This window comes from Curcuma longa, chromosome 11, assembly GCF_044706935.1.
Source record: "Curcuma longa cultivar G26 ecotype Majalengka, Jawa Barat chromosome 11, ITB_CL_G26_1.1, whole genome shotgun sequence".
NCBI classification, from domain to species: domain Eukaryota; kingdom Viridiplantae; phylum Streptophyta; class Magnoliopsida; order Zingiberales; family Zingiberaceae; genus Curcuma; species Curcuma longa.
This window is the reverse complement of record NC_133871.1, coordinates 25,328,958-25,343,439: the sequence shown is the minus strand read 5'-3', so window position 1 is coordinate 25,343,439 and position 14,482 is coordinate 25,328,958. Positions and strand designations below refer to the sequence as shown.

Here is a 14,482-nt window from a genome sequence, read left to right as displayed (position 1 = left end):
AAGAAAAAAATATTAAGCGACGGAATATCCAGTGGAATTTGCCTCGTGCCAGCTGGACACACGCAGTCAACCTCTGCGGCCAACGGGCCCCACCCGGATGTTCCGCCTGCGTCTTCCTCGCTCGCCACGCGTCCGCCGTACTCTGTCTGGGTTCCATTCAATTCGATGTGCCGGGCGGCTTCCTCCCTCGCCCGCCACGTGTTTATTTTTAATTTAGATTCTTTCACGTTATATTTGAGTATCTAATTAAATGAAAAATGAAAATAGAAACTTAATTAGACGATTAATACAGAGGCTAATTTGTTCGTCATTAACAAGAAAAAGGAGACAAATCATCTTCTTCCTCCTCTCGTCTCCTCTCCTCTCCTCTCATGCGCAAACTTTAGCTGAAAGTAGTAAAGCAGAGACAGTTACAGATAGAGCAGAGACTGAAGACTACACCTTCTTCTTCTCTCTGCTCGACCTTCCTAAGCCTCTGCATACCAAAAACAATAAGAATGTATAGTATTTTCTATACATTTTGTTTGTATGGTCATGTCATCCCTCCATCGCCATGACCAAACATACAGCTGCTTAGCAACTCGTCGGAATGGTTCAAGTGGCTTCGCCAAATCCTTTGCAGTTCGGCATGTCCAGTTTCGAGCCATGGCTTCCCTGGCCCGCTGAAATGAAGAACTGCAGCGGATTTGAGTCGATCGGAGGCAGGCATTTGCCAACCTAGTCCTGTCGACAGCCATGAACGCTCCAAAGGCAGATGTTGTTTGTCGAATGCTATCAAAGCCGGCGGCAGCGGCCCCATGGGCCACAGCGCGAATCCAGACTCGCGGTTCTGATCAAGGTAATGAAGACTGCTTAATTAGAAGAAATTCAATGGATGAAAGATGTTTGATCTGAGGAACACTTGCCGATTTGAGCCAGTGCTGATAAACACGAGTGATGTTGTTCTTCCTCCATGCTCGCAGATCGAATATGTTCAAGCCCTCCGACCACGCACAGCTATCGCGCTGCAGCCCAAGTCGCGGCGACGAAAGCATTGCATTCGAGAAATTAAGGTAGTCGCCAAATGTCTTGAGAACTTCGTCTGAATCTTGTAAACTAACTGCGCCCATGATCAGTCCTTGCAGTTCTACGTGCCAGAGGGGCGTTAAGTCTCTCTGAACCACCACATCGTCGTCCAGAAGAATCACCTTGTCTAATTTCGGAAAGAGCTGTCACGTAAGACAGCTAATTCTTATCATTTCAAACTTCATAGTTATGCAACTGAGACATGGCTTACTTACCTCAGGAAGATGCATCCTCATATAGTTCAAGAGCGAGAACATGTTCGGTCTGAGATCTAAAAGTCTTCTGTATTCTTTATCTGCTCTCCTATAATGGCGATAAGCGGATAAGCTCTGACGGAGTTCCTCTACGGTGTTCATGATCACGGCGTTCACATCTGGAGGAAAATCAAACTGGTGAAGTCCCCTTACCTCCACCACTGCAGGAACGAAGGAGTGGAGAGCAAACCAGGCATGCATTGAGTTGCAAGTCTTCCTGTCAGTGACGATGTGGAACACTAGTTTCTCAGGATCAGAGCGACAACTAGAAATGGTGGATGAGACCACGACAGAAGCAGCGACCACATTGTCGGTTATTAGCACGATGTGATGGTATGAGTTATCTGTCAGCCGTGAGGCATATTCTGGTGGTGGCAGAGACGATCGAGCGACGGCATTTGTAAGGTACTGCTCTGCCAACCTCAAGGTGAGGCAATGGATGCTCTTTGGAAGCCCAATCGAAGCCAAGTGCTGGAAGATTATCACTTGAAGCCTAGCAGACTGAACTTTCTGGTCCATCTTCAGTAGCTGATCAAATTCGTTAAGATAGATAGGTCTGAGTTTCATGATAGCATCAAGGAAAATAACCAGTAAAATATCAAGAAATCATCTTGTTGGAATATAACAGTAACTTAGTAGTAAATTCACAAACAAGAAAAAATAGACAAAAAATCCCAATCATATATATCCTTGCATGCATCTGTCATGGTAAGTATGTATGTAGTCAGTTGGATTCCCCCTCTCTTCTCTCTTAACTTCATGATAGGGCAAAGAGAGATCAACTAGTATGAGCTTACGACCTAAGTCTAAGATAATTAACAAAGACAGTAAACTGTACAATTTTACTACGACCCTCATGTACTAAATATACTACACCAGTGACAAGTTCATCATTAATTGGAGACTGGAGATCCTGATAGCCATCCACCAAGGCCATTGACCAAACAAATGGTTAACATTTATCCAGACAAGATGTGCCATATTTCTGTTTAAAACTAAATTCCAAAAGAAACAGATTGCGAATGTAGTTCATTATTGAAAGATCCACTTGGTCATCAGTACACAGTCTGCCTGGCTTGAAGCTCAAATTCGTCAAGGTGAAGCTTGATCCTATTGCTCCTTAATTATAGAGTGTCCTCCAAGTGAGTATAGTGGCGACTTAAAAAGTCTAAAAGAGTTCACTATTTTGTCTCAAACTACTAATACCTCATTAGAAACCACATGACTGAATTTGTTATTCAGTTGTTTGTGGTAATCCTAGTCATAAGTCTCAGTTCAGGTTAGATCACTTCAAGTAGTTCTTGTAACTGTAAAATTGGATTGTGGTTGAAATCCAGTTAATGTGGAAACAAAGAAAGCAATAGTAAGTGGAAGTGAGGTATCTTCTCCAGTACAACTCATCTCTGCTCATCTTGGAGGTATCTGAAGAGTTCTCCACAACTTTAATATGACCTATCATCTAGGATAAGTGTCATATACAGGGTCCCCATGCTTGAGCAACTTGGGAACAATTCTTGGCAGTTTCTATTTGATCTTTTTCTTGGCTAAACTCTCCACCTCAATATTAGCCTGTAACATTTATATTCTAAAAATCCAAAACTATCATATTCAGCAAGGTAAGGTACATCCTAGAAAAAGGGCATACCATAGCCTTGGTCTTCAACAAGAATGACCTCAGGTCAAGGTGTTGATAGAAAGAGGGAGAGCTCATTTCAGATATCAGATCCTCCACAGAGTCCGGTGCAACGTCCACCAACTGAGGATCTAGCTCCTGCCCTCCATTTTCCAAATAAACTCTCCTCAATTCCTCCCCGAAATCCTGGATACAATATGAGCCAAGTCAAAAAGTTTGTCCTTCTCAAAGTCATAAGATTGTGGTCAACAATTTTCCTGCAAATAGAGCATGAGATATAGATTGTAAAAGACAATAGATTTATCAAATGTGCAGCGGAATCTTTATTCGTGTAAAGGTTCTTCAATCTGACAGTGTAAAGTCCACAGCACAAGATAGAGAAACAGAAGAAAAAGGAGGAAGGAGATCAGAGTTCACATGCATTGTGGAATTTTGCACCCATATTACATCATTATGACACCATAAAACCTTGCATTAATTTAAGAAAAACAAAAAACTAGGCACAAAAGTCAAAGAAAAAAAGGTTTCTTTTTTGATCTCATTAGAAACCGCGTGATTGCAGCAAAGCTGGATTCCAATAGATCCAAGATATCCACGTGAACGATTTGTAATTACGATAATTTTGTTGCCAAAGCCTGAACGAGATGCAGTAAATTGAATTGACTAATCTGCCCGGGGCGGGCGCACGTTGTAATGGTGTAAGCAAGCACAACCGATTCGAGTGCAGTAACTGGAAACAGAGTGGAAAGGAGAGTGAGCACAGAAATGTCGCACCTGAGGCGAATCGAGTAGCAATCGAGGCGTTATCCTCCACCCAAAGCAACCTGCATCCATATACTCCTCACGGTCAATGTGAAGTGCTTTCCAGTGAAAGAACAAGACGGGGGGAGAAAGAATTACTGATGGAGGAGGCGCGTGCGTCGAGCGCGAGGAAAGCGGCGCGGATGAAGACAAAGGGGAGGAAGAGGGCGGCGAGGAGGACGGCGGGTACGGCCAAGCGGTGAGGGATCCGCCGAGCCGGCGGTGTTTTCACAAGCTTCATGATTGGGATAGGTCTCCCCCGCCAGCCAGCAGCGGACGGCACTGCATAAGCACTCCCCTCCCGTCGTCTCACTGCCGGAGGAGGAAGCAGAGGAGGCAGCAATTGATCATCCTCCGAGCGGTTGTTCTCTGCGTCATTTCGTCGAACACCTTGAGATCTACCTTGTTAAGGAAGAAGAAGGAAAAGAGTGGAGCGGAAGAAGAAAGAAGAAGGGGGGGAAGAATAAAAGGCAAATGTCGCGTTCGAGTTCGAAGCCGCACGATGAAGTTTATGCGACGAAGGAGGTCGGTTTCCCGTTTTACCCCTCGACAATTTAGGAAATCGACGACGACCGACACAAGTACTTTATAATTTTACCCTGAAAATTGATTGAATGAAAATGACAGATTTCACTCCCTTATCGAACCAATTTCTTCACAATTTTACCAGGCCAGTAAAATTGCTAGGAATATTAAAAATAATTAATATTTAAAATGTCGACGAGGAATTTATTAATATACCAACTTGCTACATTTTTTTCCAAAAGTAATTTTGGAATCAAAATAGGACTAAAGCGCGATTTGAACACAAAGGCGTAATATGATAAATTAATAATGGTAAGGGCGTGTTTGGCAAATGGGCCAATCAGTTTTCTTACCTGCGAAGAAAAGTTTAGACAAGATGGCAGTAGTTTCTTACATAAAGGCCCTCATAAAATTGATATTTGGATAATTAAATGGATTTTGCCTTTAGATGATATTACGATGTTTTAATTTTGTAGATGATGTGTCAATTTCAAAATCCACTCTCTATAAATCTATATTTTAGAATGCCAACCTCGATAATGGAATTTTAGTTAGATGCTTTCATTTTGGTAAAAAAAAGGAATGTAGATATCTTATCAAGTATTTTTATTTTTACAATTATTTGATATTTTATTTTATTTATAATTTAAGTATTCAGTTCTTACGATTCTACTAATTATGGAAGTGATCATTACAAAAATTTTCCACTAATCACTAATGATTAAATCAAATGAAAAGCACATATAAGTCTTGGCAAATGATCTATCATTATAAATTTTTTTAAACTCCCATGCATAATATGTCTTAGGTGAGATTTAAATTCTTATTACCTAAAAAATTGGTTCCACTTCTTGCCATAAAAAAATGATAATCTAATTAGCTCAATCTCTAGGTGACCGATACTTTTCCATTGATATTACCTCATGCCATAAGTACTATAGCCCGGAATACTATTGATATTTCATGGTTCATAACATGTTAAAAATCATGAATTATTATGCATAAAAAAAATGCACCCTTCAAATCATGTGATGGTAATAAATCAAAATATAGGCATGAAATAATTTATCAATTATATATATATATATATATATATATGCATAAAAATTGTGGCCAAATATGACTAACTAAGGTGGATTGATTTTGATTCCTCAACAACATAGAATCATTTTGGATCTTTCCATATCCCCCGTCTTTTGATTTGCTACAATTTAACTTGTAAGAGTTACAAAAATCTAACAATAGAATTTAGTGAGGATTTTGAGTCAAATTTAATAATTTCATCTCCCCCTGGTGTGTAAGGTAATTGAAGAAAATAGTTGGAGCACTACTTGGAGTGGATCCCTACATTCATAAAAGATGAGCAATCACTTGTTCTTTGTTGATTGAGATATAAAGACCAAACCATGTTCTTGTGACTTTAAAAGTAGAGACAATGCCGTCTAATGGAGAAAAAGATAGATAGATAGATTCTTTCAAGATGTCAATAATAATAATAATAATAATAATAATAATAATAATAATAATAATAATAATAATAACATGAACCATAAAAGATGAAATTAGTTGGAACATTGTTTTCTCCTTTGTTTGAAACATAACATCACGTGTGTGACATCATGTGAGAACTTTAAATATATTAAAGTTCAAAATGCAAGGGCGAAAACATATATTCATAGAAACAAAGGACTAATTTGTAAAAGTAAATTATTATAATTTTGCATTTGGGATTTCATATAAGCCCGTCCAGCCCATATAAGGCTTTTGGGCCACTGAATGGCCCAATTTGAAAAGAAGTTCTAACTATCGATTTCGATTTCTCGATCTCGATCGCATCTCGTCGCGTGCTCAATCTTCAGGAGTTCGTCGAATCTTGTTTGCGAGATGCTTTTTTGATGATCCAGCAGGCGGTCAGGCTTTTCGTCTGGCGTGCAAATCCCTTCCAGACGCAAAGCTTCGATCTTGCCCTAAATCATGCCGCCTCTCTCCAATCGCGTGCAGAGAGCGAAGAAGCCACTGAGCGCGCAGCGGAGAGGCGGGGCGGTTGCTGTCGCATTGCTGGCTCTTCTTCTCGTCGGCGTGATTATTCTAGCCACCACCATGAATTCTAAAGGCTCGGCTGAATCACTGGCCCAATCTGATAGGAGGAGTGAAAGGAATCATCTTGTCGCTGTTGCATCTGTTCGATCCCAACCTACCGTGGAATTCATCAACGGGACCGAAGTCATATGGCAAATTCCCGAGTCCCCCAAGGCCGTCCTCTTCATAGCTCACGGTTGCAACTGCCGAGCTGCCAATTTCTGGGATCGATCCGCTCATTGCCCGCACTGCGTTGGTCTTCCAGAAGACAGGCTGATTGTCCTCAACGCTCTAGGTCGCAGGTTCGCTGTCATCGCTGTGTCCAGCCTCGGTAGATGCTGGTCTATCGAGAAGGATGTTGGCATTGTTAAAGGGATACTACAATGGTGGATTGAGAACCACGAGCTCCAAAAGCTTCCTGTCACAGCTCTGGGTGCTTCATCTGGTGGTTATTTTGTCTCTGATCTGGCAAAGGAGGTGAATTTTAGCAGCATAGCGCTCATGATTTCAGCTGGGGTGTTCCGTTCTATGGGTTTTCCAGTTGGGTATCCTGCCACTCTCTTTGTCCATATGCCTAAAGACCTGCGTGTAAAGAGGCTGATAGAGAAGAACATGGCTGCGTTGAAGAAGAAGGGTGTTTCTGTTAAGGAGGTCAGGTGTCTGGAGTTCCCATTGACTCGTACGATTTTGACGGAAAGGATCCCTGGTTTGGATGAGACAGTATCTGCCAGTCTATTTGAGTTGTTTCAGGAGAAGGGTTTCATTGATGAGAAGGGATATTTGAAGAACGATGGACGAGCAACTCGGTGGAAGCAAGCTCTTAAGGAAAAGGTTCCTTCAATGGAGAAGTATGAATGGCTTGATCACATCGAGGAGGAGTTAAATCTTGCCTTTGCATACCATGAGATGACCAGCTTGCCTATAGGTGATATTCTCGACTGGTTTGAATCTCACATGTAGCCAGTGGCTGTGTAGTAAGCTGAAAGATTTTTTTGAGTTTGGACATCCAGCAGAAATTGATAGATTGATTGCTGGATGATATGATTATCCAGAAATTCTATGGATCACATTAGACAAACCAGTTGAAAAAACTTCTGGTGCCAAAATATTAGGAATTCCAAAATGCTGTATGTAGTTTGATCTACACCAAACAATTCTATTGAGACATATATTTTTAATACTAGGCAAGTTTGACAACAATGCTCAAGGAAATTCCTTACTAGAGTTCAAGGAATTGGGAGATCTCAAGTTACTACTAGAGGTGGCCTTTTTATGCCATTCTACTTTTGTTGCAATTAGATGAGAGGCAAATTTGTTTATATTGAATGTCATTTTCAATTTCTTTACCTAGCGAGGCTGCCTTCGCTGACAGCACTGAAATTGAAGAAAATTTTAGGGAAATAGACTTTGTCAAGTTTTTCTCTATGCCCAAAATTCAACTAATATTTGATGCTTGTATCATATCTTTCTTCTGTGTAAGATGTTGATTACCTAATTAAGGTGGAAAAATGCTCCCCCTTTATGCTACATTTTCTGCTTTCTCAAATGCATCTACTGTCCATCTAACATAATTCCCACAAGCTTTTACAAAAACATCGTATTTACAACTACTCCAGAGTCGAGAGTCCTGTACATCTTTTATAAGGATGCTTGACCTGTTGCTGTTGTGACCTTCACTAACTAGAAAATTGAAGAAATGCCAACTTACTATGTGTTACTAATATCTAAAAATAAAGCTGTTGATGTAACTGATTTTGTTATTCACACCTATTGATGCAAAAGAACCAGTTGTTACCTCAACTACAGAATGATATTGTGTCAACAAGATAGCTTAAGGTAAAATATGTTACCTTTTGTATTGCGAAAGACTTCTGTTCACTAGAGAAACAATAGCTATTCTTAGCTTGATAGAAATTAAATTTCAGCTTGTGGCCCCAGCAATTATCTTTATGTTTGCTCTCTTCTTGAGATACTGTCAAATTGTAGTTTGAATTAGTGATACATTATCAAACTTGGAAATGAATACTGAGTGGTATGGGACCATTATTAGCACTAATGCTCTCTTAGCTTGAGCATCATTACTGTCTGTGAGCCATGCCCTATTGTTCTTTCTGATCAGTTCTTGCCTTTACTGCATCATTAGATGGATATGTCACACAATACCTTGTACATACAACCTTTCAATTGTTATGTCCTGATTTCAATAATTTAGGCGATCTTTGCAATTGACATCCGTCTGTAGGATAGATCTGCCATGGTGCTTGAGTTAAATATCTTACTACGTGGGTCTGGCATTTCAAGCATAAGTCTGACACAGAAACTGGTAGTATATGAATGTTACAAAAAAATATTACTGCAATGAGGAACATAATTAAAATAGGAACCATGCTGCTAAACAACATGAATGCGTAATGACTTGTGAGGTCTCTTTGTTAGCATACTAATTAAAAAAGCTCACTTTTAGTTTTGGTTGCAGCATCCTCTATGGAGATCATTGAAACTGTGGATACACCACTTGTAGCGCACTTGTAAAATATGAAGTTCCTGATTGCTAGAGGTGTGGAAAAAACAGTCTTTTCAAGTTCTCCTTCCAACTTCAACTTCATCAGTATGGTGGGACTAGGATGTGAAATTCATGATCACCTCAGAGCTCAGGGATGACAGTGCAGTCCATTCCAGTAGTGTGTGGATCATTAATTATTCTTCTTTGACAGGATCTATAAAAGTCATGGATGGTGAGAATTGCATTGAAATTTCAACATCAATTGACCTGTGTTTGATTTTCAACCAGAAATTGCACAGATATGGCTAGAGAAGCAGCAGCTGTCAATTCTGATCTCAATCCCAACACCTTGTGGAACTTGAAACCGATCTCTTTGAAATTTATGATACCTAGTGTATGTGTACTCCATCAGCTAGTTTGAACATAATGAGCGGGTGCTGATTTCAGTAACCTTTTTCTGCAAACAGAATACGACCAGACAAGATCTCTGCACTACCAATTATGCAACTTCTGTTTTTCATCTGAACAGCACGTTATATATTTCTATCATCTGTTTATGGAGTTTGAAAGGAAATTACCATTAAGATATTGATTATGAAGCGACCAAAAGTAGGTATGTGTTTACATTTATATCATGTAATATTGCTTTTGCCCTCAGATTACTGAATCCTCTATTTATGATTGCATAAACCACCTCTAATATTGAGCTTTGTATTGGTAATTGCCATATTATTATCACAAGTTGTAATATTTGTCCTTTAAGAATTACAAAATAATGAAAACAATAATTACATTGGGTAATTGTCATATTATTATCACATGTTGCAATATCATGACTTGTGCCTTTGTTTTCTACAATGGTATCTTGGTTATCATAAATATTGTGTTGTGTTGTATATTCGAGTGGACAAGGTGTAAACGGACGCTCAAACCAAAGAAATTTTCCAAGTGTTAACATCTACATCTTCTAGAATTTCATGCCACTTATTTGTTCTCTTGCTATATATGTTTCTTTCAAGATTTATGGTTAGCTATAGCTATAATGTTGTAGGGAAAAACTACCACTAATATTTTCCCTCATGTAACATGTTTCTCTATGATCTGGCTTGTGTCTTTGTCATGCAGGTTGAATTTGTTTATTATTATGAGCATCAACTTTCAAAATGGAGAGAACCTCATTCTCCACTTCCAGTCGCCTTCAGTAATGGATGATCGATGAGGTAATTGGAACTGAAGTTTTTTTTTAAAATAAAAAAAGAAAAAAAATATTATTATAGTTCACTTTCTGAATCTTTTCCTCTTAATAGTTATTCATATTTAAGTGAAGGTGCTGAACTCCACTTGATTAAAGAAAATAAAGAATGGATGCTGTGTCTATGTTTTTTTATATATAAATTATCTTTTCAGCAAAGTTCCATCACAAATACTTCTTAATAAGTGGAATAGGAGTTGACTTTCTCTATCCTTTTTCCCCTTGTTTTACATCTTAACAGAAATTCCTACGACTATATCAATAGAAAATGAATCAACTTTACCTATTTTATAGTTCCATCAATCTCTTGGAAAAAATTCTTTATTATTTGAAATCTATCAGATGAACGTCCCATTTAGATTTCTTATATATATATATATATATATATATATATATATACTACCCAAATTGTCCTCAAATATAATGTATTTGAGAGTGGTTATGTAATTTTACAATAGTCGGTGGGATGAGATCCTTGATGATTCTGTCCAAAATTATATTACTTATTTATCTTTTTAATTAGGTGTTCAGTTCTTGCAATCCGATTAATCTAGAGATGGACGGGATCGACTCCATAAGTGAGTCACCAGATAAATTCGGAAAGTGCAAGTGGGTTCTAACGTGGCACTTCAGTATCACGAGTGGTTCGACTCTATGAAGTCTCATAGAGTCAATAAAAAATATATATATTATTTACTGAAGGTATAATGCTACTATGTTATGTAAATTTTCTTTTAGCTTACTATAAACACATTTTAATTATTATTATTTTACTTATTTGTAATATCTTCTTATTGTTAGAACTGAAATAGCTAAAGCTTTTAAATTATAGGATGCATGTCTATATCAACTGAAGCAAAACAACCTATTTGTTTGTTAGTCGAATCATCTTTCACACATGTTAAATGTGAAAAATGATTATTATTTCAGGAACTTGATGACTGTTCATTAGGCTCTCAGCTAACCCTGGTCAAGCCAAAAGATTTAGTAGTACCTGCTCAGAGTTGGTTGGGTTGGGTTGGATTGGGTTGGGTGTGGCAGTGCATTAATTGATGATTGGGTACCAAATATGCTTGTCATTTGATAAACAAATAAATAAATAAATAAAATAAATAGATAGATTGCCAAAAAATCTGTTCTTCATCTACCAAATTGAGATGGCAGGATCATGCATACTGATCTGATTTTTTTCCCTTTATTTTATTTCTAAAATGATAAAATAATTTTCTTTTGTTATATCTTTTCTTTTCTCTATGGGTGATGAACGAAGGAAGTGGAGTAAAAAAAATTTGATAAATTTCAGGACGTGGAGTAAAAAAAAAAAATGATAAATCCTAATTAGCCTCATTGACTATCTCTGGGGTGATCGGTCCGGTCCCACGGAAGTTTTCCACTGGCCACTAAGGTAAATCGGGAAGTGCACGCAACGGCCAGCTCAGACGCCCAACATCCTTTGATTGCGTTTCCATTTGGAGAAAAATTTTTATAAATACGTCGTAGTTAAGGATCGAATCGTAGGTGTTTGAGTAATAATTTAGATGTCCTACCGCGCCACCATTGCCCGGAATGAAAGAAGTGGAGTCAAGGGTAATATAGGAGATACATTTGACGAATTCCACACAGTGTTTGGATTATTTATTGGCCAGCATTTATTTTATTTATTATTTATTATTTTTATTTTATTTTTTAAAACGAGAAGACAACATTTACTAGAGGGTTGCATCAAGATGAGTCAAGTTTGGGGGCAAAAAGTGGGCCACCACCTTATTCATGAAATGCTATTTTTATTAGTCTCTATACAAAATTCTTTGCGATTTCCGCTACCATGTTTGACTCCTTCATCGCAACTCACAATTTCCTTTTCTTCCAGAAAAAACCCTAATTCTCTGCCATTTAAAGAAAAAAAAAGAAAGTAAAAAAAAAAAAAGATTGCGTCCGATCACATGTATCAAAAGCAGGTTGTTGGATCGTGCAAACTGAGTCAACTCGTCGCAACCCTTTTCTAAATGCCCCAATTTGACTTGCCCCACCATGAGCTTCCATAAAGCAACCACATCACGATCCATTTCTCTCCCACACATACAAACTCCACAAGACCAGCAACTGAATCTAAAGAGAAGAAGAAGAAGAAGAAGAAGAAGAAGAAGGAGACTCCAAGCTGTTTCCTTTCTTCTTCCTCTCTCCTTCCCTCTCTTCCTTTGCGCATAAAAATTGGATTTTTAATGGAGAAAGGGCTCCAGTCTCCGAATTCCTCCTCTTCCTCCAGCAGCAACAGCAATGGAGTGGCCGCATCGCCGGCGCAGGCGCCGCCGCTCACTCCTAAGTCCACGCCGAGGTCCGTCGACGCGGCTAGTCTCTACCCTACTACGTTCATCCAGGCCGACGCTGGCTCTTTCAAGCAGGTCGTCCAGATGTGGACCGGCTCCTCCGACACGGCTGCCAAGCACTCCGCCCCGCCGCCGCCGCCGCCGCCCGCCAAGAGCGGGATCTCGCCGGCCGCGAAGGCCACCGGGCCCAAGAAGCCGGTTTTCAAGCTCTACGAGCGCCGCGGTAGCCTCAAGAATCTCAAGATGATCAGCCCCATGATTCCTAGCAGCTGGAACCCTAATTCCCCCCTGGGCGGCGCCTCGCCGCGGAGGCAGCCGCCGGAGATCCTCTCGCCGAGCGTCCTCGACCTGCCCTCGTTGACCCTCAGCCCCGTCACCCCCCTGAACCCGGATCCCTTCCGACGCTCGCAGCGGCCCAATCCGCCTACGGCTGCGGCGATGTCGGCCGAGGAGAGAGCCATCGCCGAGAAGGGGTTCTACCTGCACCCTTCTCCGCGGACCACACCTCGGGACACGGAGCTGCCGAGGCTGCTGCCGCTCTTCCCGGTGACTTCCCCGAGAGTTTCTTCCACCTCCGCCGCCGGCTCTTCTTCCTGAGAAATTTGAGCTCATGTCCTTGGAATCTATTGTGCAATTCGAGCTCCTCTCCATTGAAGTCTGCAATTCGAGCTCTAACCTTAATCCGCCACGAATGATATCTGCAATATTTCACTGTCTTGTCTCATCCTATCGATTCAAACTCTACTGTTCATCTGTATGAACTCTTAACATCATAGTTTATGTTCAGTATCTGTTCAAGAACAGAAGAAGCCCACAGACGAGTATTTGTTCTTTAAAACAACACTCAAATTGTTTCTTTCCACCAAAATTGCTGCTGCTTTCTTTGGTTGACTCAAAGTGGAGAATAACACATTGTGATTACAAAGTAAAAGATTGCTGCCATTACAAATTTTAGTGGTCTGTCCCCCACCCATTGGACAAATTGCAGACAGCTATAAGATTCCCTTCTCGTGCATGGCACAAATTTTGACTTCAGACTGAACACTAGAGTCCAATAATCAGAAATACTTACCTGAGCTAGCTAACTAACTAACCATGTTCACGTTTCTTTTGTCAGCTCATAAGTGACTTTGCTGGTCTTCTGTAACTGTCAAAAGCCAATCTATGAGATCAATTTTACCTTGCATGAATCGAAAACAATGTTTATGTTATTGCCCTCCATGATTGGAGGTAAATGAGTGGATCCCTTTCCAGTGATGCATACAAACTAAGCAGTGGCAGTGGCCCATTTATGACAGGGCTGTGGCGTTAAGATATTGCAGGGGAGGAATTTTTGGCCAAAGTGGCAGGCAATGACTAGAACTGGACTGGCTTTCTAAACTAGGTCACCGATTTAAATGGCACCGAACTTCTTTAGGAATCTTTGGAGAAGAAAATCGAGCCATCTCCACTTGGATTTTCTTTGAGTTTCAAGATACGTTAATATGCATTGACTTGGGCGACAACAGAGTCAATTAGTCTCCTCGTCCTCTTCTGAGTTGCCCTGTCAAAGAGAAAGGGCAGTGACAGGGAAAAAGCATTTTAAGTGTGGCGTGCTGACTATATTGTTCATCTGATTATTAGCATCGAGAAAATATTGAATCCGTTTCCAGTTGTTTTTTTCTTTCTTACTAATAGCTTGATTTCTGTAATGCTATACTTCCTTGCTTGAAATAAATAAGTAGGATGAAAGCCTAATATCATAGTTTCTATTCTTTCCGTATGCAACTAAGATGGACTCCAAATTGAAATAAATAATGGTTCACTGCTTTCTCTAACTGGCAACATCAGGCATCAAGTTACTCCTCTTCTTACAGGATGAAGAGAGAAGGAAATCGTGGAGCTGTGCATGGCAATGGCAAAATGATGAGAAAAGATCCAGTGAACCAGAAGGAGGACAGTCCTCTTCTTCCTGCTAGGCCTGCCTCAAATCTCCTGTTCCTATTGTGAAGTTTCAGTCAAAATATCAAGGGATAATGAATCCGAGGTTGCAACGCAGGCTGA

The 14,482-nt window shown here is 40.0% G+C and overlaps 3 protein-coding genes across 5 annotated transcripts; 2 read left to right on the top strand and 1 right to left on the bottom strand.

Moving 5' to 3' along the window:
- Positions 1-282: 282 nt before the first annotated feature.
- Positions 283-4,242, bottom strand: LOC141840849 (putative galacturonosyltransferase 15). Its single transcript, XM_074728928.1, has 6 exons — positions 3,853-4,242; positions 3,727-3,776; positions 2,965-3,138; positions 1,281-1,847; positions 906-1,208; positions 283-829 (listed from the first exon to the last, which is right to left on the bottom strand). Exons 1-6 carry the CDS (start codon positions 3,992-3,994, stop codon positions 533-535), a joined length of 1,533 nt encoding a protein of 510 aa, XP_074585029.1. The 5' UTR covers positions 3,995-4,242; the 3' UTR covers positions 283-532.
- A 1,907-nt stretch (positions 4,243-6,149) lies between these two features.
- On the top strand, positions 6,150-10,180 carry LOC141842182 (uncharacterized). Of its 3 annotated transcripts, XR_012602861.1 has the most exons (3): positions 6,150-7,282; positions 8,834-9,473; positions 9,986-10,180. XR_012602861.1 is itself a non-coding variant. In XM_074730407.1 (2 exons), the coding sequence occupies exons 1-2, from the start codon at positions 6,253-6,255 to the stop codon at positions 8,887-8,889; spliced, it is 1,086 nt and encodes a 361-aa protein (XP_074586508.1). In that variant the 5' UTR covers positions 6,150-6,252; the 3' UTR covers positions 8,890-9,543. The 3 variants fall into 3 exon arrangements, 1 of the variants encoding a protein (XP_074586508.1); XR_012602862.1 differs by lacking the exon at positions 9,986-10,180 and having other exon boundaries at positions 6,150-7,618; positions 8,834-8,886; XM_074730407.1 differs by lacking the exon at positions 9,986-10,180 and having other exon boundaries at positions 8,834-9,543.
- A 2,024-nt stretch (positions 10,181-12,204) lies between these two features.
- On the top strand, positions 12,205-13,280 carry LOC141842179 (VQ motif-containing protein 4-like). Its single transcript, XM_074730405.1, has one exon. The coding sequence runs from the start codon at positions 12,335-12,337 to the stop codon at positions 13,034-13,036; it is 702 nt and encodes a 233-aa protein (XP_074586506.1). The 5' UTR covers positions 12,205-12,334; the 3' UTR covers positions 13,037-13,280.
- The last annotated feature ends 1,202 nt before the right edge of the window (positions 13,281-14,482 follow it).